Raw genomic sequence first — 23675 nt, 5'->3', positions numbered from 1 at the left:
ATAGTTGTAAGTTGGAGACCAAGAAATAAACAAGCAGAAAGTTCACACAAAGTTTGATTTCCGTTACATTGTGCTTTAGATCGGTAACATATATACGTCGCATTTCCATAAAAACTCATTTGGCTTTTTTTCTTCTGTACGTATTTTTGGGCAAGCGGCTTTGTAATATACACACACACACACACGCGCACGCACGCACACACACACACACACACACACACACACACACACACACACACACACACACACACACACACACACACACACACACACACACATATATATATATATATATATATATATATATATATATATATATATATATATATATATTAACCCGCTTCTCATACAAAAAGCGCAACACACTGGCCCGACGAGAAAGCTCGGTTTCGGTTTTAGCAGACGCTCTTTTGACCGTAGTATCGACGCGTAGCAAAAGATGGCGCCACTAGTCCAAGCGTCATTAGCAGACGACTCGCACGTGTCTTTCGACACGAATAAATCTCTCTCGCTGCGCTGTTTCTTTTCTACGTTTAAAAAGGAGGACATTATTAAAAGAAGTTACCCTCAGAATACTCTACTAGCACCTCACTTAGAGTAAAAATTATTATAACCACATTTCCGCTAGTCGCGTTTAGTTGAGTTTTTCTGATGGAGATGGCGACACCATCGGTGGTCCGCAGCGCCACTAGCGGCGCCTTTCCGAATCAACCCTCAGCGACCACCTTTCCTCAAAAACGCAGCGCGTCCCGCGTCTCTCCGCCACACAACGCCGGAGTTCAGACGGTGAACAAGAACAGCGAGGCCGAGATGAGGCGGTTTTTCCTTCTGGCTCTTGTAGGACTCGTCGGTGCCTTAGATCCCGACCTAGTCGGCGACTTCTGCGCCGGCCGCAGAGATCCATGCTGCAACGGTCGCGAGGACGACTGCTCCGTTCCCATCCTGGGAACGCTGTGTTACTGCGACGTTTTTTGCGACCGACCGGGCAGCAGTGACTGCTGTCCCGACTACGCTAGGGTTTGCAAGGGCATCGTGCCACCTCCCGACGAGCATCGACAGTTGCGTGAGTCGGCTCTTTCTTTTAGTTTAATTCTCCATCGGTGTCTTTCCTCTCCTTGCTACTGAGGTGTCTACTAGCAACGAAAACAAAACAAAATCGCGCAGTTGCTAGGAAAATCTACCCTAAGCACCGTAAAAAAAATCAATTAGAGCTGCAAAAGAACTAATGCATTGATGCTGAATGTACGTAATCAGTTATTAGGTTACGAAACGCGCATTGTTCGTTTTGAGCAAGGTTATTACCCATAAACGGTACACCGCTGTCCTCGCATCAGCAGGAAAACCTCAAAAAGTTACGTAAATTGGGAATGTAATTTCAGTAGAATTCCTTGTTATGTATATGCAAATATATAACCTAGCACGTGTATGTCTGACTAGTTCGTAAAACATGGTTATCCTTGGATTATCAATTTATCATCAACTGCTGAACCTCCAAGGTCAGATAGTATTTCATCGTTTATCTTAGATAGTTTTGAGCGTATCTATCCTGAGAGTCATATATATTTGTTCCAAGACTTAGACACCCCGAATCCCAAGTTTCCGAAATTGGGCACTCTCTGATCCCTAAGAAAAACCATTGGGATTACAAGGTATTCTTGGACTTGCATCATATGGTAGTATAACCACAAAGTTACGTAAATTAAATACACTTGGTGCTCTTTTTGTGTACATAGCTTACAGATGCGCTGTTAGTTTGTTATGCAGAAGTTTAACGTCAAAAAATTGTTGAACTATCCGCTTTGCTGGTGACCTTTCCGCCCGCACATAAGCCGCACATGGTAACACAAAACAGCTTTGCTGGTAACACTGGGCTGCTTACTGATCACTTCCCAACTTTCAAGATGTCATTTCTTGAAAGGCAATGAGTAAAGATGATTCTACTTCAATAATTTCCCAACTAATTATATTACTCAAGCATTGCCCGTGAATATGGCCTGCTGAACAGTATAGAACAAAATACACATACAAAACATAATATTTTGTTATATTCTGTTCAGCTGGCCACCTTCACAAATAATGAAAAAACCGCGTGACAAAAACCACATGGTTCTTAGTGGGTGCCAAATAAATACACCACTGCATACTTCTTATTATTATTGAAGCAAAGATGATCAGTGTTCATCACTCCTGGTAAGTCTTTAATCGCACGGTTTAAGCGAAATAACAAAGGCCCAAACGAAAAGGCTATAGCATGCTTTGCGCCCAAAGGGAACTGCCATAAGCATTTCACATTGCGCATCAGGATGTCTAGCGAACGTTCCCCTTGTACCGGTATGGCAACCGGATCTAGAAAGCTGTTAGCACCTAGCTGTACAAGATCTTGACGCGAGCTCGAGGTTACCTCGAGCGACAGTTTTTGTAACTGGAAAATGGAGAATTTCCATCTAAAGGGGCATGCCAATGTATGCTCTGCACATACACTAAATTTTACTTCCCGCGTATTATGACCTGAGCTTTTGGGAGCGCCGATCACGGGCGCAATCACTGGCGCCCACTGGCGCAACATGAAGAGTCTGTCGTCAAGTGCGTTCGTTGACGAGGCAGACATAACACGCGATCTCATTGGCTGACGAGCTTGCACACTGTAATAGATAACCTGTAGTCAACTAAGTTCCTCTTTTTCTAGTTGCGCGAAGTTGCTATTGCACCGAGATGTCCGGAACAGTCCTTTCTGAATAGATTATACGCATGGAAGTCCCGATGGAATATATTGTCCCCTTGAAGGGCTCGCGCAGATCGATTCCTTAACGGATTGCCGTGTAATTCGACAAAGTTTGTAGCAAGATGGTCTATTGGTTTGGGTAAAAAAGATATAGAAAATAAATTTACCTAAGCAAATAAAAAAATAAACACCTTTTTCCTGGGCTATGCTTATTCCCGGTAAACTATACCGAGTGACCATTGTGGGCCACTGTGGCGTTTGTTTTGGCAAAGCGGAAGGGATAAAAAACAGGCAAATTTTATTTTATGCTCTCTTCAGTCGATTTTGCTGTCATAATAAAAGCCACAATGGACTACAATGTAATTTGGTTTAGCAAAAGCAAATCGTACAGTTGAATGTTTGGATTTCTGTTAACACACAAACACACGCACGCACGCACGCACGCGCGCGCGCGCCCACACACACACAGACACACTTATGACTTTAGTGAGGTTTGTATTTTGAGCTATTAAGCGCACTACTTGCGGGCACGTCTGTAGTAAACGATAGTGAAATACGTTATGAAAACAATTCATGCTGCCCCTTCAAAAGGCTATGACGCCACAAAACTAAATCAACAGCAGTGACAACTTCGGCGGGACGGTGAAGTACGTGCTGTCACAAACCCGCAGAAACCGCACGGGCAGGCACGCCGCATGTCCTCAAACTCACCTGACTCGGGCCAAAACCCGTCTCTTGCAATCATGCGCCGATTACAGAGACGATTACATATGATACGCTATCTCGAAGGCGCTTACTCCCCAGTGGAGAGTTCGACAGGCCGACCTAAGCGCCTTCCGAACTTTCATGACTGTGAGAAACCTCGCTGCGATCTGTGGAAGGAGAAACGTTGTGCTCAGTGTAAGGGCCACTAAATGAGCAACACTTGGATTATCGGCACCCTGTTCCCCTATATTGTAGTGGGCGTCGCCATCTTGGTGCTTAGTACGGAGCAGGCGGAACTGCCGATCGTCATGATTCAAAAGCGCGACTTCCTCGGCATTAGATTCGGTGTTGGGAATGTCGTGTAATATTGCTTCGCTCTGTCGCGAACTGTATTTTTTTATTTTTTTTTTTAACATTTATGGAGGACGGAAACAAATTTCCTGTGATTTCAGATAAAACTTTAAATAAACTGGCAACCGTGATTTTAAGCACCAAGATGCCTAAGTGTCGTTACCCCTACCTCGTTGCGGGTAACGACCACTTCGTTTTCCGATTTTCTTGTGGGCGCCGCCATTTTGGTCCTTAGTGCGCAGAGCGGGACAGTTAGCGACCGTTACGATTCAAAAATGTGGCTTAGGCATCATACAGTGCAAAAAAGCTGAGGCGATATCGTTTTGTCTTGTCGCGGACCGCTTTAACGTTTCAGGAGGAGGGAAAAGTGCTTTCTGCGGTTTCAGACAAAGCTTCGGATGACTGGCAACAATGGATTCAAGCACACAAGATGGCCGAAGTATCGTTACTTTGAGGCTTGTTATAGTGGCTCTGTTCCTTACGGGGATTGGGGACTGGTATACTTCTGCCCGATTCTCGGTACCTCGGTTGCTCCATCCCCGCAAGAAACGCCTTAGCAAGAATTTCCATTCGCAACTCCACCATGGTGCGTTTAATAGCCCTTTCCTCCGTTTTAAGGCCCGTTCACACTCTTGCAACCGACTACGACCGAGAGAGACCAGACCGGTTTTTAAGCCTCTTGCGATCTCTTAGGACCAGCTCCGCTGCCGCGCATCCGGTCCTAAGAAGTCGCAAAAGGCTTAAAAACCGGTCGGTCTCACTCGGTCGTACTGGGTTGCAACAGTGTGAACGGGCCTTTACCATTCGGCCGCCAGTTTTCGTTGCACACTCGGATAGACGGATAGGCGATAGCACAACCCGCATCTCTCCTTCCCTTCTCTTCCGCTGGGTGGCGCTGAAGCTTCTTTGGAATTGCGAATAATCACTGTGATGAGTTTTTCTTCCTTTTCAGTATAGCCGCTTGACGACTGCTTGTTCAACGTTAGATGCGAGCACATCTTTGAGCAATCATCCAGGAAACGAGATGGAGGTGCGGCTACTTTTTAATGCAAACATCGACTTGCCAAGGAAACAAAACAAGAAACTCAATTAGTCACACTACTTTTGGTGGCCTCTCGTTGCAACGCTGCAGAGATGTCGTGATCAATCAGTGTCTACAAAGTCCACTCAATCAAGATGCAACGCAATGTTCCCTCCAAAAAGGATATAAAAACAATCATCGCGTGTAAAAAATTAAAAAAAGAAACCAACACAAATATATTTGGGGAAGCCTAGAAATCTGGGCGAGTTGGTGATGCATCGGAACGAGAATGCAGCGCAAACAAACGACGGACCAGTAGAAGAGTAAACACACAGACAAGGCGATGACTTACAACTGAAGTTTAATAAAAAAAAACAAAAACAAAACATGAAGGGTAGCGAAAAAAAAAAAAACCCGTACAATTTACTATACTCCCATGTCATTACACACCACATCCCCATTGACCGAGATATTCTCTCTCCAGTTTTGGAACTAAACTGCTAACGGCTAAAGAGTCTGCGCATGCACTAATTGCTTTCGTAAAAGTTTCGCGTTGAAGTTGTCTAGACATTGTGTAATAATTATGGAGGGCTCTTCCAGGAATTACGTAACGTGGTTACACGCGCGAAGGCTTCGTCTTCTGAGCGCGCGCTTGGCCTATTTCACTAGATAGCGCTGCTTCCACGCATGCAATTTCGGTGCGGCGAATCGTTCTAGCTCAGCGGTTTTTTGACTCCCCGTTCTGTAATACCGTTATCACCGAGAGGCAGCGCGTAGTCATGCGAGGTAACATTGCTGTGCGTGCGTCTAATAAAGGAAGCGAGATAAAACAGGTGCTGTTACTTCCTGCTCGTTAGCCACGACGCTAAGTTCTGGATGACACGCACTTTAATTGAAATAAGTTTATTCGTCAACCTTGACCCTTAACGTCCATTTTTTTTTTACAGCTAAGCTGTATATGAGTTGCAGGTAAGATTGATTCAATTCGGCAATCTAATACATATATAAGCGATTGAAGCGAAAACTGCATATCACACATACAACAGATCACATCACTCGTTTTAATAAGGAACAAGCACAAAACAAGCATCCGAACCAGATAATTTATGATAAGGCACTCCTGATAACAATGCGAAGCACGCATAGCGCTCACCGCATACGTTTCTCGGTAAAGGTTACTTTTGGGCAAGCTGCCGCAGCGACGGCAGCTTGCGACGTGGGGAGTGGACGTCACCAGTATTTCACATATAAAAAGGTCTTGGCACAGTGCATTTCCCTTTCTTTCGTCAATGACTTTCTATAGACCGATTTGGCTGTTTACAAACACGAACTGCCGCTTCCGTACCAAGCGACTTCCGAACGCGATGTCTTTGCAAGCCTGTTGAGCTTGCGTATGTCACCAGTGCTAGAAAGCATAAATGCTACATACACAAGAAAGTTTGAGATTTAACGAGGGCCAATTCGGCTATACAATATTACATCTTGGAGGAGGCAAGTTGGTTTACGAGAATACTCGAAACATTTTAACAGATCACGCACTCCTTCGTGCTTTTGGCGTTCAACTTGATGATTGATGGTTAAACGTTTCATCTACATTTCAAGCAGCGGTGTTAAGGTGGCCTTCTTTCATTCTTTTTATAAACTGGAAGCTCTCTGCGACGTCAAAGGCTGGAATACCACCTAATGTCGTTTGCCAAAAAAAGAAGGTCTATAGTGTCGTGGGTTGCAGGTGATATCACAGCTTCGTTGTCCAATCACATTCACAGCGTTGATTGATGCCTCAACTTTTTTTATATAAAACACGCGAGCCACGAACTATTATATGCATACGCCGAGGAGACAGGTTTGGCACGATTCACTCTTTTTTTTTCTTTTTCAGATCGTCGTGCCAATCAAATCGTTACATATCTCTAGAAGGGTTACTGGAAGGAAGAACGGATATCGGAAGAAATAAAACTCAACTCTCCTACGTCACGCCGCGGTGGTGGCGCGCCGGACGCACTTCCGGTCTGGGGCGGTGGGCAGAAGTCGCCGTGCCAGACATGCATTCCTGTGTTCCTTTGGAAGAAACGAGACAAAAAACCTGCCTTCTCGTCAAAATGCTGCGATGGGGGCTTTACAAAGAGAGTCTGGGAAGGTTTGAAGATCAGTTTTCATGTGTTTTTGCACCCTCCGTTCGTCCGAGAACGTCGATAGCAGCCGTGAAAAGGGCAAACCTGACGCTGTCGAACTACGATTGCGTGTGCGGGCCACAATTTGTAGTCGCCAGATGTATTTGCTTTGTTCCAACATGACCGAGAGAAAACCCCCAAGTTGTCCGGACCACCCTCGGATTCAGTGCGTCTTCAAATTCACACGGCCGCCTGATCGTTCGAACTTTCGTCTGCTCTTTCAAAGTTGTCTGCTTTTTGTCGTCTGCTCGTTCAAACAAAAGCGGCCCGTAGACCAAACTTTGACCCGGTGATCGCAATAAGAAGTAATTTCAGGCCTCAAAAGACTTAAGTAGGCTGGGTGTAAGCAGTAGATACAAGATGTTGATCATTGGTACCGGTGGCCATCACCTACTTGTTACGCTTTGTCTGTTCCCGCTTCCGATTTTCAGTATCGACGTCGATCATCGCCGCTACCTTCTGCACTTTTGCAGCACGAGGGTCGTCGCGACCGAAAATAGCTAGAAGAGTCTCATCATGGTTTTGTACGTCCATTCTGCGGCGGTCATGCAAATACATCGCCGCACGTCAAATTATTTATGCAAAGTTTATCAGCGTAACGAGCCTTGATGATTTCGCTCAGGCGATTAAAGTGGTAAGACATTGCGATGAGGACGTAGAATCGACAACTCCAACGCGAAAAAGAGTATGCAGACTCACACAGACGCCGACAACGTGACATTCGAATGGTTTGTTGACGCGGGACGCGCTGTTTCTTGCCCGTACTCCATTCCGCGTACGTTTCAACTGTCGTCTGCTCTTTCAAACTTGGCTGCTTTTTGTCGTCAGTTCGTTCAAACGACAGCGGCTCGTAAACCAAACATTGACCCGGTAATTGCGATAATAACTAAGTGAAGGCCTCAAAACACTTTTGAAGGTTGGTTGGGGAAAGTCGGCTAAGTGTAAACAGATACAAGAAGTTGTTGATCATTGTTACCAGTGGCCATCACCGACTTGTAATGCCCGATTCTACTTGAGGTTTTCAGTATCGATGTCCACCATCTCAGCTACGGTCCACGCTTTTGCAGTCAGAGCGACGTCGCGACTGAAAATAGCGAGCAGAATCTCGACGTGGGAGTCAGGCTTTAGCGCCCATTCTGCGGCGTCCACGTGAAATGAATCGCCGCAAGTCACATTATTCACGCAAAGTTTTGCCTCGATAGTTTTGCTGAAGCCGCTCAGGTAGTCAGACATTGTTAGGAGGGCGTAGAATCAACAATTCCAACGCGAAAAAGAGCACGGGGACTCCCACCGACGCCGACAACAACGCAATTCAATGGTTTGTTTATGGGCGACGGCGGGCTTCTTGCCCACCATCCACGGCGCATGCGCGGCGCCGGTGACGTCCGCTAGGGGCGCTCCGGTTTGTTTGTAAATTCAGTAGCGAAAAATCGGCAGTCATGATTTTTAACGAGGATGAAGTTGAGAGGCTGAAGATACAGAATATTACAGTTGAGAGAGCTAGTAAATACAAGTATCTAGGAGTATGGATATGTGATGGTGCAGAATATCTCAGAGACCATGAAAAGTATATAATAGGTAAGGGCAACAGAAATGCAGCTGTAATGAAAAATAGAGCACTTTGGAATTACAACAGGTATGAGGTGGTGAGAGAGATTTGGAAAGGGGTCATGGTGCCTGGCTTGACTTTTGGAAACGCAGTGCTATGCATGAAATCCGAAGTGCATGCGAAACTAGAAATAAAACAGCGCGGAGTAGGTAGACTGGCTTTGGGGGCACATTGCAAAACGCCAAACCAGGGAGTACAAGGAGACATGGGATGGGCATCATTTGAGAGCAGGGAAGCGGTGAGCAAGGTAGAATTTGAGGATAGGTTGAGGCTAATGGACGGGGAGCAATGGGCACGAAAGGTTTTCAGCTATTTATACATGAGGAGTGTAGACACCAAGTGGAGACAGCGCACTAGGAAATTAAGAGGAAAGTTTTTGGGCTATAGCGAAGATACGGAAGAGCAAGTCTCAGTTAAGAAGAAAGTTAAGGCCACAGAAAGAGATCGGTGGCTAGAGGGAATGCAGACAAAGACGGCTCTGGAAAGCTATAGATTAAACAAAAGAATTATTGCCAAAGAAAGCATTTATGACAATTCTAGGGGAAGCTCATTGCTGTTTGAGGCAAGAACGGGTGTTCTGCGAACCAGAACATACAGAGTGAAGTACCAGGAAATTGATACAGTGTGCACTGCTTGTGGAGAGGAGAACGAGACGGCTGAGCACTTGATACTCTACTGTAAAGGGCTTCACCCTATGCCTACCGAAGACAACATAGATTTAATAAAGTCATTGGGTTTTAGAGACAGCGAAGGGAGAGTGGATTTCAAGACTGTAGAGATTACCAAGCAAAGATTAAGTGAATGGTGGCAGAAATCGAGAGAAAACTAGGTATTTTCTTATTCACTGATGGCAAGGGGGTTTCATAGCCTCACTTTCTTTGCACTGCGAAGTGAATATAGATTTCACATTTAAATATTCTAAGCTTAAATGGTAAAACAAAATGGCTAGGTGGCGTAAGCTACCGCCCGATCCAAAGGGCTCAGCCGTATTCATCCATCCATCCCATCCATCCAAACATGAGTTGGTGTATACCTAAAGGCAGTGTCTCCCGTGGTTAATTTCCTGACTGACAGGATTCGATATCCTCCAACGGTCCAACCTTCATGCGGTGGTCCAAAGACGCGTCAAAATATACGACGACTGCTTGCAAGATCACTAATCCCTCGCCGTCACACGTGACCCTCGCCGTCAAGTAACTTTTTCACCGCGTCACATCTAAGTTTGATCGCAGCCATACTTATATCGTTATCGCCGGCTAAACCAGTCATGCACAAAAAAAGGCGCAGGATCACGTCTCCGCAATAACTGGGCGCACAAAGTCAACTAGCGGGCGTCCGTGACGGTGCACTTTTGGCACTCCTTCATTGACCGTCAACGGAGCATATGCACCGAGGGAGCAACAACCTCCTGCGTGACCACAACGATGAAGTGGTGCGACCGTAACAGGAAATATACAAAGAGCACAGGTCACTTATGGCTGCTTCCAAGATGCAATCGAAAGGGCGCAAAGGCGAAGTCAACGACGGGGTCTCGTGATCCATGCGCGGAGCAGCCTTTTTTTTATCGGGGTCGTTCGTTCCCCCCTGGATCCTCACTTGAGACAATCGGGCGACGGTGGCGAAGTTTGACGAAAAAAATAAATCATCTCGGCGACGAGCTTTATTTCACCTTGAACTGTCAGTGCAGTTTCGGCAAGACGCTGGCACAATAACCCGATAATCTCTTCCGTCTATTATCACGAAGCGCGACGTCCCGCCGTTTCTTGCGGGAGTCCGTCTACGCAAGATGAGAGCCTAATAGCCTCTAATCTTCTTGCGTCGACAGCTGGTTCATCTTGAGACAGGCATCGACCGATTTGAACCTTGTCTATTCCGAAGCAAGGGCGCAAGAACGGCGTTTATCGAAGCGGAAGCTCAGTAAATGCTATTTTTCGAAGAGTACTTATTTCGATAACGGGGGGTCCATCTGGATGCTTTATTATGATAACATTCTTTAGAACCGTGGTCAAAAACCCACACACGGAAGCGTACGTAGTGGCACAAAGTTGTACGCCGGCACGGTTCTGGTTGACTTTCTCTACGAACGGTTATATAAAGACATCAATACAATAGACCATCTTCAAAACTCAATCAAGCAACATTGGCGGTCACCATATCTACGACAATCCAGAGGTGAAGCGAATTTTAGAATTAGGGCGAGGAGAGGAATAATACTTTTGGTTTCTAGGCTAGATGGCGCAAGTTACCGCTCGTTATGAAGGGTACAGCTAGTAGCATCCATCCATCCATCCTGCCATCGGGCTCGAAGCGTGTGATTGGGTCTGGGTGCTCTCCGAAAGCTGACGTCGCACTTGTTCTTGACACGAGCTGAGCTGAGTTCGCATTAAACGCTGACGCAGTTCTCGTACTCAGAATATGTGAGCACGTACTCAGAATATATGATCGAACTATGACAGACTCAGATAATTGGCACAGAAGATATTAGGTGCCGCTCACTTTTGAAAAGTGTCTATTGTACAATTGAGCTTAGATACGAATTCCATAGATCACAGACGCGCCACCAAATACGTGCCCTCTTGCTTGTTATGCTTCAGGATCTGACATCCTTCACGGCCGAATTGGTTTCAATTTAAATGGATAAAATTAAGGCATAAACTACTATATATAGTCGGTGGACGTATATTTTCACACTGCTTTACAGCTGAATTACGCGAAAATAGCCTGGGCAATCTTTTACACGAAACTTTTATACATAATCATTTTTAATCCGTATGTTACGGAACAAGATGTGAAATATGCAGGTCGGCGCTAAAACTATTCGAGCTCCAACTCCGCTTCTTGACTTAATCAAACCAACATTTGTTTTAGAATCCCGCTATTTCTGTAAATCCTTAAGGAAATATTAAAAATTTATGTAAGGTTTTAACGTTCCTGAGCTTCCCGTAAATCAAATTTAACGTTGCAGAACACCTGATAAGGGTGGTCCAACCAGGAATTGCAAAGTAACCGTGATGGTCTACTTTGAAATCTCCATGGCTGTACTACCAAGAAACAGATTATGTACAGCATACAGTATTCGAAAAACATAAATCATCTGTGTGGCAGTGTAAAGGGCGTAATATAAACCGCTTTAGTAGGCTGGGGCGAATCTGCTAGAAACGTCCAACGTTGATGCCAACCCAAGCTACGCAGGGTGATTCCACGTCAGTTCGTCCAATGATGGTCCGTGTCATATTTTTTTTTATATTTTCGTTAAAAATAGATACAAAAGCCATGTTCTTGGGAGGAACATTCAGTTATATATGAACGCCGTAACAATTTGTTTCGGTGAGATATAAAATGGAGAAGCTCGAAGCGTGGAAAATGGGAAGTTTTCACAATGCTACTTTGCACAGTCGTCATTTTCTCATCGAAGCTTTCACGTCACCATAACTTTTTAAATACGTTTATAGAAGATATATAACATATATACAAAAAATATAAAATATTATTATGCAAACTAAATGATCAAACATGGCATAAAAACGGGTTTTAGAGACATATGCACAATTTTTGTTTTTGCAAATAAACCATCGTTCATAATACTTCACAAAACATATCAAAATACGCGTCTTTAAATATTCTTTAAATATATAAAAATAATATGACCACCCTTAATTGCCTTCTTGTTACTAACGCGGAAATGCAGTTGATTTCTCGAAATGTGGCAAGATTGGGAGTCAGTATTAAAAAACAAAAAAACAACAAAAAAACTTTATCTTGTTTTTTAAACTCCCCTTGGCACTTTGCCGTGATTTGAACTAACTTGTGATGGCAAAACATTGAGTGACATATGACCTCCAAACGGGGAAAGCTAAGACAAACCTTCACTCGGAGCGAGCCGACGTCTTCGTCATAGCGGCTTTGCTGCACAGCACCAAACATTTTGAGCGTTAGTTATGGCACGTATTTTATATTTTTCAATTTTTTTTTTTCGAAAGGGGTGAGTATAACTGACGCGAAAAGGGTCTTTGAGCTGGAATACCATTAATTAGCTTACAATTCACACACACACACACACACACACACACACACACACACACACACACACACACACACACACACACACACACACACACACACACACACACACACACACACACACACGCACACACGCACACACGCACACACGCGCGCACACACACACACACACACACACACACACACAAAATTTGCTAACTATGCATACATAAGCTTAAACTCTCAGTTGTGCAAGTGGCCATGTATACATCGGGCCTCCCGGCGTATGATGACTTCCACAGATGAGATGCCCGGATTCCTCTCACAGGTTTTACGGTGGTCCACTCTTCTTGCTTCACCGCACAAAACTCTCGAACCCGTTCCGCAGACAGGTGGAACATGCAGACATTTATTGCTTTTTCACGTAGGACTTCCACAAAGTCTTTAGCGGTGACAATCGTTGAGTTGACCGAAGACCCCAAGTTGGTAAGCGTTGTGTGGTGTTTAAGAACACCACCCACTCCATCACACGCGCTTTTTCCGTGTCTAGTGGCTGAAAAGATCCATCTTGCCAAAGAGTACGGCTTTCGAGACAGTTCGTGCGATTTGAAGCGGTTCTTGAAATGCGCCGCCGCTCCGTCTGATACAAAAATTATTTCGGAAAAGACTGGGCAATGTTCATCAACATACTCTTCCATAGCCTCTATGGCTAAAAGAGCATGAGTTGTGTCATGTGTCGTGTCATCGCTGACAACGGCGAAGCTTTACGTGCCTTGCGTGGAAGTAACCACACATGTGAAGAGAGACACTTGAGCTTTTTTTCCAATGAAAACTTTGCACTTCGGTTGGGAAGATGACTGTCCAATTTTCCGCAAAATCGAAGCGGAACATCACTGCCTTGGGTGGTAAGGCGGTTCTTGTGTCACGTATCAGGCTTCGTTGAAGGTCACGGATGTAAGAATGCCTCATATACTTTTCGCTCCATGACTCTAATTCCCGCAGGAAGGCGGAAGTGTCCATAACCTTTTTGACGAGTTCGCCGGCATCCCATAACGCGAAACTGATCTCTTCGTCTTCGTCGAGATGGAGCGACTGCAGCGAGATGCTCTGCATTTTTGGGCCCTTTTCGCAACGGTGCAGAGAGCAATCGTTCTGTGGAGCGCTGCAGAGGTAGATGCGCTTGAGGTCGTCTTCAGGAACTGTCTTCTCTGAGGCATTTGTTATTGCCGTTAAAAGCAGCTGGAAATTGACGCAATATATGCATGCGCACACCTCGTGCTTGGGACTCTTTTTTACCCATTTGGGTCGTAGGAAATAAAAATCTGGACATGCCTAGTTCTCGATGGGGATGGTCCTTTCTAAACAGCTGGTAAGCTTCTTTAATAGAGCGGGTCGTAAACCTTTTTACGACTTTGGTCTTGTTGTCGTTGATCATGGCTTTGACGACGTCCTTTTTGTTGGGGCTTTGAACAGAGCATGCGAGGTCGTCGCGTGTGTAGTACTCAAGTGCAACCCTCACGTCTTCGGCATTCGCCTTTTTCCCCATGTAGGGAACAGGGGTTGCCCATACACCACCTTTACGCTTCAGTTTCTTTGTTTGATCAATCATGTTGGCAGTCGCTTCCGGCACCAGACGCAATATTTCTTTCTTCGAGATGCTTGGTGGCAGAAGCGTGTATAATCGCTTGCGTTCCTGGTGGGAACTGCATGCCTTCAGCGCTTCGCTGAACGTGTCAGACCACTCCGTGCAGTGCTCACAACTATCTTCGCCGGTTTTCACGTCCTAAACGCTTGACAGTTTTCTTCTAATCGAAGAACTCACACACTTGAGCTTGTTTTTTCTTCAAATACGCTTCGCGCCTTTTTTTTTTTTAATGATTTTAAGTGGTTTCAATGGTGTTACCGACGAACTAGCAGCACAAAAGTCTCGATTCACTTCAGCCAGAATTTCATCAGAGTCCCGGAAAGAAGAGATTGATGTGCTCACGTTGTGAGGAGAAGCAATCTTATTCTTGAAGTATTTGTAGCAATGCTGGCATAAAAGTTCAGATTCGTTCACTGCTCGTGGAGCCAGTAGCTTTTCCAACCGCAGTCTATTGAGTGCGGTTGGAAAAGCCGGAATGTATACATGGCCACTCGCGCAACTGTGAGTTTTAGGCTTATGTATGCATAGTTAGCGAATTTGCAGAGTGGGGCCGTTTTGTTTTTGTGAATTGTAAGCTAATTAATGGTATTCCAGCTCAAAGTCTCTTTTCGCGTCAGTTATACTCACCCCTTTTGGAAAAAAAAAAAGAATTTGAAAAATATAAAATACATGCCATAACTAACGCTCAACATGTTTGGTGCTGTGCGGCAAAGCCGCTATGACGAGGACGTCGGCTCGCTCCGAGTGAAGGTTTGTCGTAGCTTTTCCCGTTTGGAGGTCATATGTTACTCAATGTTTTGCCATCACAGGTTAGTTCAAGTCACTGCAAAGTGCCAAGCCGGGAAGTTTAAAAAAAAAAAGAATGGAGCAGGGGGACATAACATAGGGGGATAATCTTCACGATAAATCGTATATTTAACTAAGATCTGCTCATGAACTTTTTGATTAGTAAAATAAATACATGGTTCCAGTTAAGGGCACAGGGTAAGGTAAAATTGAAAAAAAAAATCGATTTTAGTTTTTTTCGCAATTTGAAAAGTTTAGTTCTTTCTGCACAATTTCCATTGTCCCAGTGTTTTTAGAAAGCTATATTTCGGGCTGAAAATCACTTCTTCCGAAAGCAAGTAGCAGGTGACCACGCCTCCTTTTGGGATACACTCCCTGTTTATCGGTGAATTCTCCAACAAAACAAAATCAACACAAGACCTAAAAGCTTGTCCAGTAACAGATAATCTAAAAAAAAAATTATTTCGCAACTATTGCATAGCTTTTTTTCAACCAAGACAATCACGAGACGCTGTGCACGTTTTTCCCAGGTGTGTACCGTGTATACATTCAAGCGTTTGTGTTTTCGTAATGACAAAATGGCGGCATTGGATGCTGTTCCTTTATTCAATGGTGGCAGCATTGCAGAAGCCAATCTTTTGAAGTTTTGTGGATGGAACCCTGTGTGGAAAACCATCAAGTGGCTGAGGGAAGTTGACGTAACTCTAATACACTTTACGGACCAAGCGACATGGCAGGTCACAAAAGAGGCCCGGCAAGCAAGGCAATAAGCCTAAAGGCGAAGACATGACTTTAGCAATGCCTTTCAAGCTGGCGGCTATTGAAAAAATGACTCTGAGGCTGTTGGTGCCAATAGAAATCCGTTATTCACCAGCATTTTTACTTTAAACTCAATTATCTCAAAACAGTGTTTTTTAGTACATAGGTACCATTTTTTCCTTAACCTGACATTATAGAGGGTTGATTTTTTATTCCTACCACATACATGGGTGTTCAAAAATACTGAACTAAAATTAAAAATGTGCACCTAGCAGTTTTTGAGTTACAAAGTTTTTAATAGATGAAAAAAACAAAAATTTCAGTACTAAAATAAAAAATATATAAAAAAAATACTTATTTTCGATTGGTTCAAATAATTCTAGTTCAGAGGATAAAACACAATATTTCGAACAAAATGATATATACATGACAGGAATACTCCTAATAGTCACCGAGAAAAATGTTCCTCAACATGGCCTCAAATGCATGGGGAGTATAGGACTTACCCTGTGCCCTTAAAACTTACTGAGCGTCATCGAACACTCCTATATAGGTACATTTTAGAAATAATTGGAGCGCGTGGGGATCGCGGTGGTGCGCTAAAGCATAGCCTCCTCTATACTGACAGAGCCCGGCAGACCGCCACGAGAAGCGGCAGATAACGGATGAGAGGAGAGCCACGTGACGGGCGCCACGCTGCGGCGAGACGCCGAAACAGACTTCTCCCGAGCGATGGAATGTCCGCTCGTGCTCCTCGCGTTCCTCGCGCTCCCGCTTTTCTAGTCGTGTTTGAAAACCATGTTTCGGGTCCTCGCCGCTGCAAAAGCTATGTGCTGACGACCAGGTTACCTGAGAAATGCTCTGTGCTACTCCTCGCGCTCCAAATCTGCGACCGGGCACTCTATGGATCCGTCGTCGAACTGCCAAGCTGTCCTGGTTAGCGGGAAAAATTTACAAGGATCGCTCAAACGGGCATTTGACTAAATATGCATTATTTTGAAAATCACAAAAAAGGTATCTTCAATAATCTTTAGACTATTCAAAATAAACTTTTATATCTACTAACAAAATCTGCAAAAAACATAGTGCAATATTTGCGTAGCTTCGACGTTATAAAGCGAGAAATGTGGACAAATTGACGCTAGCGCGGTTGCCATGAATTGAGCGTGCACATACCCGTTCTTCACAATTTAATTATTTTTACAAAGCGTAAAAATGCTACGGGGTGGTCAGGAAAAGACAAATTGACGGCACAGAGGTGGACGGTAATTTCGAAGGGAAAATTCCTAATACAATTTGGTACAACCGACCCCAAAAATGCGCATGGGCCGGAGCGATCGAAAGGCGCCACCCTGTCACACGCTTCGCGGTGTCTGTTTCAAAAGCCGCCATGTAGCGTCTCCCTGTGCGCGACGTAAAGGAAGCAACCGGAGTGATTTTGCAAACAGATCAGCCTACAACTGAACCTCGGCGGCAACATGATATAGGAAGTAGAGCGCGGCAGAACCTGCGCCGCCTGCGAGCAAAAATAAATCCGCCGCCACCGCAAAAAAAAAAAAAAAAAAAAAAATATTCGGTTGACTGAGACTGTTTGTACTGGGCGTTTTCAGATAGGATCGAACGACCATGTCCGGTCGACAAAGTTGCTGTCGCTATACGCGCTCGTTTTTTGCGACTGGCGCGGAACCGTCCCTTTGAATATTTATAAAATAAAATCTTGTCGGCCTTAGGCTTAAAACTTAAAAGTCGCCTTAGGTTTGTCGCCTTCATGAAACGATTTTCCTACTTCTCCCTCCTTAGCTTTAAAGGAGCTGTGCAACAATTTTTGTACTGTGCACAAATACCGCTTAAAACGGATCCCTAACGTTAATGACCTATGAAACACGCGTTCGTTTTTCACCCCACGCAAAAGAAGTCCCAGAAAAAAATTTAAGAAAAATTAGCAGCGTTCACCCCCTCAACTCGCAGCCAGAACAAGCGGCCACGTGATCTGGAGCCGATTATATTCCGCCAGTGTTGATCATAGCCACGCGCTGGGGTTGGCAAAGCGCAGGGCGCGCGCTGACTTCCAGACATTGTTATGGCTCGGCTGTTGTCGTCGTTGCAGCGATTGGACACGGGTCACTACCGGAATGCTTTTCGAGCTAGCAATTGTCACGAGCCCAAGTCGAGTGCCCACGCAATGCTCGCGTCCAATCTATGAACTGCATTCAAATATCGTCACTTGGGTGTACTGCGATCCCCGAGTTACGTCATCAAATTTTGCAAAGGAGAGATTGAATGAAAATGATCGCTTTTGTCCTTGAAATTACACCGCAACAAAGGAGTTCCTTGGCCAGTGGCGTTGCGTGTGAGTATCCTTGAGTCCCAGGTGTGCCAGTAAGCTCGTTTAGAGCGAAAAACATTCCAATTGAATATCGTTGCACAGCTCCTTTAATCCTCAGCTCAAGTGCGAATAGACCTTTCCGGAAATATGTGGTGCCCCCAGCGTCTGCTTCGCGCAGTGTGACGTTCGGATCTACGGCACGTGAAAGTATTTAAGAAGCGAAGACGAAGTTGACTTTGGTTTAACAGTTCGTGATTTCAAAGCGCAGAGAAGGCAGAAGGGAAGTAAAACAGAGTATGTGATAACCTTCTTTTCCGTTCGCTTCATTTTTGCGTGTGTTCCGACCTCCTAACGATGAGAAAGAATGAATCGTGCCGCTACGAGAATGTACGAAGCGTTCGAGTCAGCACGAGCCTACATCCGAGCAGTCCCACAATTCCCGTCGTTGCAAAGTCTCTTGGGATTTTCCGGAAAGGTCTATTGTGAAATCACGTCGTCGTGACATTCTTCGGCACCGGTGCGATGACTCCTAGCTTCCACCGTGCTTTTTATGCACACCATAGAAGTTGTCATTCCCCAATGACGATAAGTTCCGTCAGGGCACTCATTGGCCACAAACGCGAATCCAAATATTCGTCCACGGATTGAGTGTTGACGAGCGCATACGTCCGAGTGACGCAGTTTTCGTGTCCAGTGCGTGAGCTGGGCTCGGCTGGCGTCAGGTTGGCACCGCTGACGCGCTTTGGGAACCGCGGATGTATCATAGTGAAAAGGAGAGCTTTCGAAGGAAAGAACGTACAAGATAGGTCCGCTATATTTTCAAATGTTCGTACCGAAAAGCTGGCCTTCGACTTTCTACCCTCTTTCTTTCGGCCAACTAAACGATACGCGATTAGTAAAGTCCCAATTTAAAATCATTCATCCCAGCCCAAAATTCGTTTCATAGCCCCTTGAAGATTATTTTTTTTTTTTTTTTTTTTTGCAGAGACTGTACGTACATATTATCGATTACGAAGCAATTCGGAGCTTTATGGATTCAGATCTTAAAAGACTGGAAACTGAAATTTTTTCAGCAAAGCTTTCTATGGCTAGGTTCTGGCAGATCGTCTCCGGGGTCAGACCGAGCGTAGACCAACAAGTTCATCCATTCATTCATTCAATGCTTTATTTTCAAACTTGCTTTCAAAATACACAAAAACTGTTTGGACCCATAGCAGTTCAGGCTAGTCCGGGGTCCAATCGTAATATAGGTTCAAAAAGCGGCAGAATACAATAGACTCATACAATGCGCAAAAAAACAAAAGAAATCACGTTCTAGAAAGTAATTAGCTTAACTGCATTTCATAATCACGAAAGAATCGTTTTAAGGAAGTTTGTACAGTTAATGCTGCAGACGCCGGCGCCGGACGCGCGCGCCTTCCCCACGCGTGGCGCCTCTCCCCCCTGACATTGCGCAATGCCGCGCGCTCTTCGGCGGCAACCTGCCGAAGATCGCACCACTGTCCTTATCAGGTTGACTTCAGACTTCACATGGGTCGCAACCGTTCTGAAGAGGAGCAGCGGGAGTACGAGGAGCGTCGGCGCGCCCAGAAGCGAGAATGGGCACGCCGCCAAAGTGAAACCGCCGCTGCCGCTGCTCCCAGCCCGACACAGCAGATCCCACCAGAGCGCCAGCTTCGCTGAACCTCCCTCTTCACGGAGTGGAAGGCTCTCAATTTAACATGATTTGAATGCGTGCGTTCAATATTCGCATAAACGATCATTGAAATTGAAAACGACAACCTTTTTTAAAGATACGCTCAAATGTAGACAGGTTACTAATTTTGCAATAATTGGAAAATCAGTTTAAAATGAAGGCCATCTTAATTTTTCTTATATTTTTCACGGATCAAGCCTTATAATTTGTCCTATCAGGACCTTCAGAAATGATTTGCAATATTTTTGTATTTTTGAATTTACAGCGGGCTAAATATACAGGATTACCGTAATGGGAGTAGAAAAAGATAGGACGTTGCCGATTTCAAACAAGGGCAAGAAAGGGGTCCAAAAATGTAGGAAGTCTGTGAAGAGAAAGCACTGTGACAGGAGTTCGTGAAAAATAAGACTTCATACAAAACATTACAGATGAGTTTGAAGCACAAGTCAACAATTTAAATAGAGATTTCTCGGATCACTGAATTTCGGAGCCTACCCTTCGTGGGGAGGCTTGGCCGCTGACGATTATTTTTAAAAGAGTGATACGAAAGAACACATGTTTCAAGCGTTACAATTGAAACGAGTTTAATGAATCAAGATCGCGCAGATTCGGCGCTTGTCGCGTGTATTTTTTCTGCCGGACGCTGCCCTGAGTCGGTCACGGCGCTCTCCTGGCACTTCGAGGAGGAACATTTTCTTCCCGTTTTGCACGTGGCGATCACTGTTCGTTTCTTTTCAGCGGCACCGCAAGCTCGCGACCTCGATCTGCTTTTCGCAGCCATAGGAGACTTCACTTTCAAAGATATATATTTTCTGCGTCTACTATTGTTGCTACAAACAGCTGCGGTAGCGAAGTACCGGACCGCGTACACTGCCACAAGTGACAGGACTCAATTCAACGTACAACAGAAAAGGAGTCCCACTCCTTCGCTTTCATGTCCCTGACCGCTTTGACGTAAGCTTTCGGGAGGTTGATTAGTTTCACGTTCGGCAGTTTAGTGTTCAGTGGGGAAGCCATCCCTGACGCCGACTGCATCACCGACGTGGTGGGCCCTTGGAGGAGGTTGTACAACGTTGTCTGGTGCTTGACAAGACCCCCGCTTCCATCGCAGCCACTCTTGCCATGTCCAGTAGGCTGCGGAAAAAGATCCACTTCGCTGACGTTTACTTGTTGCTCTGCAGCTCGCGTAGTTGGTACTTGTTTTTAAAGTGGCTTGCTCCACCATCACTGACGTAGCTCACATGAGCATACACTGGAATCTTGTCCTGTTAACCTGTTAAAAATTCTTGAAGGCCCCCTCAACCCTTTAAAAAGTTTTGAAGAGCCCTTTAGACTTATTTTCAGTAGGGCTCAAGCCATTCATGCACTTTGCTAACCGCGTAGCATCCGTGGGTGGAGTAGTGGCACATGTGGTCACTTATGATGGCACAGCTGCGGGCTCCTTTTCTCGTCGTGACCACGCAGGTGAATATGGAGACTTGACTCGTTTTCCATTGGTACGACTGCATTTGCTCTGGCAGGACAATCGGATCGCGGTGCCCTTTTCAGCTGACAATCCCGTGCCATCTCGCGTGTTGACTTAGGCCGCAGATTCCCGGCGCGATAAACAGAGTGTGAGTGGAGTCATCTCTTCGTATGACGTTTTTGGATGTGGTACCCTACACCGGCATTTCAAAATAAGAAAACCGTTGGAAGAATCGAGTCTCGAGAAATTGGATTTCACGATTCTCCAAACCGCTGTCATTTAAATTAAGTTACAGACAATATCAGTCAATCACAATTCATTTTGTTTTGTTTTCAGTATCATTTTGTTTCCTTTTTTTTTTTAGCGTTGTGCGGTTCTCAGGCGGCGCAGGTTCAGGTTCTGCCGCGCCGCCAATGTTGTAGGCTGATCTGTTTGCAAAGTCACTCTGGCTGCTTTCTTTATGTCGCGTAGACGGAGACGCCACACCACGGCTTTTGAAACAGGCACCGCGAAGCATGTTACAAGGTGGCACCTCTCGGTCTCTCCGGCCCATGGCCATTTTTGGGTCGGTTGTACGAAAATGTACTAGGAATTTTCCCTTCAAAACTACCGCCCCCCTGCGTGCTGTCAGTTTGCTTTTCCTGACCACCCCGTAGCACCTTTACGCTTTTTAATAACAATGAAATTGTGAAGAATGGGTATGTGCAAGTGCCATTTATGGCAACCGCGTTCGCGTCAATTTGGCCATATTTCTCTCTTGATAACTTCAAAGCCGCACAAATATTGCATTATGTCTTTTGCAGATTCTGCTGTAGTCCATATTATAAACGTTAATTTTAGAGAGCTTAAAGAATATTAAAGATGGCGGTTTTTTTTTTTAAGTTTATTTTCAAAATAATGCGCATTTAGTCAAATTTCCCTGTGTGAGCAATTCTTGTAAATTTCTCCCGCAAATCAGGACAACAATATTTCACGTAAAGATGCACTTTATACATGGCAACACACTGGCAAAGTTTGAAAACCTACACTTTTATAGATACGAAGAAAGAATATTTAATCCAGAGCGTTATTGCGCAATGTGCAGTATTTGCGATATTGTTTCTCAAACAAACGACCCTAATACTTGGTGATTAATATTTTTTGCCAATTCTTCCTATGCTTAAGTTGTCAGTAAATATTTCTAGACCCGTGGCCAGAACAGTTTTTTTGGGGGGGAAGCCGCCCGAAATGCGAGCATCGCGCGATACGCAAAACGTGCACGTGACTGAGAGGGTGCTTACATTTTTTTTTTTTTTCAAAACAAGGATTGTGTTGTATTTTTTTTTTTTGGGGGGGGGGGGGGGGGGGGGTCACGAAGCCAGCAAAATTAATTTTTTTCATCAAAATTAAAAATGGTCGCCGGATATGGTTGTTCGATCTTATCTGAAAGCGCCCTACAGACGTTTGCAAGTCCAGCCTCCGGGCGCCGCCATCTTGCTTGTGGAGTGTGTAGATCAAGGAGGATAGAAGGGTAGGAGAGGACATGACGTCGGCCGCGTCGCCTCCACAAGCCATGCTCCCTTGACGCTTCGCCTCTTTCTCATTTTCCTCCTTACTCTCCTCACTTATAAGCCCAGCACACTGGCCCAACATGACCACATCACGTGACCGCAGCTAGCGTTCGTTAGCCTTCGATCTGATAAAACCTACCGGACGGAGCGCGCGCAAGCCTGCAAGGAATCCTCCTACAATCAACCATCTATCTCGCACGTGACATGTCACGCGCACCAATCGCCAGACAGATCTGCGGTCACGTTGGGCACAATATCGTTTAAACTTTTTTATGACTAGGCTTCACCAATATTGCAACGTGCCCCCTCCTAGTACTTATAACCTCCTAGGTGTAGATCGTCAAAGAGCGAACCATTGCTGAGGTGTACCCACGCGGTTTCCAGATTGGCACCGAAACAGAGCGTTGTCCATCCACAGTGGCCAGATTAGCTCTCCAAGCGCTGCTGCTTGCAAACAAACCTTTGAAACCTTAAAAAAAAAAAAAGGGGGGGGGGGGGGGGGAATAAATATTGTATACGGCTCATAATTTAACATTTTCTCTCTTTTTTTTTTGTCGACTTTTCTCATAGAATGATACTTAGAGTCACTGTTAAGAAGAGCAGGGCGTGACGAATCCCGAGCGTCTCACCATCCCTCCGCAGCCGATCAGATTGCGGCATCAGCTGATAAGAACGCCGGGGAACCAATCACGAGACAAGCAACTCGCACATGATAAGCCACACCCTGCGTCTGCCAGTGACTCTAATATTAAATCAACGGGAAACGAGAAAAACAGGGATTAGGTACGAAGGGTATACGACAGGAAATGGAAATAAAGATGGCGGAGATGGATCCGACTTTTGATGGGAGCTTTGTGCTACGAAGGAAGG

General features: G+C 45.1%; 1 protein-coding gene across 1 annotated transcript in view; it reads left to right on the top strand.

Annotated features, from left to right (window-relative positions):
- Window positions 1-714: 714 nt before the first annotated feature.
- The window catches only part of LOC8053944 (uncharacterized peptidase C1-like protein F26E4.3), a 50740-nt gene continuing 27779 nt past the window's right edge, over window positions 715-23675 (top strand). Inside the window, exon 1 of the mRNA XM_029993589.3 lies at window positions 715-1063. Coding sequence (XP_029849449.2) covers window positions 811-1063 — 253 coding nt within the window. The 5' untranslated portion in view covers window positions 715-810. The remainder of the gene's footprint in view (window positions 1064-23675) is intronic.

This window comes from Ixodes scapularis, unplaced genomic scaffold (assembly GCF_016920785.2).
Source record: "Ixodes scapularis isolate PalLabHiFi unplaced genomic scaffold, ASM1692078v2 PGA_scaffold8__174_contigs__length_109621045, whole genome shotgun sequence".
In the NCBI taxonomy this organism is placed as follows: domain Eukaryota; kingdom Metazoa; phylum Arthropoda; class Arachnida; order Ixodida; family Ixodidae; genus Ixodes; species Ixodes scapularis.
Note: the sequence above shows the minus strand (reverse complement) of the source record. Positions and strands in the feature narration are given on the sequence as shown.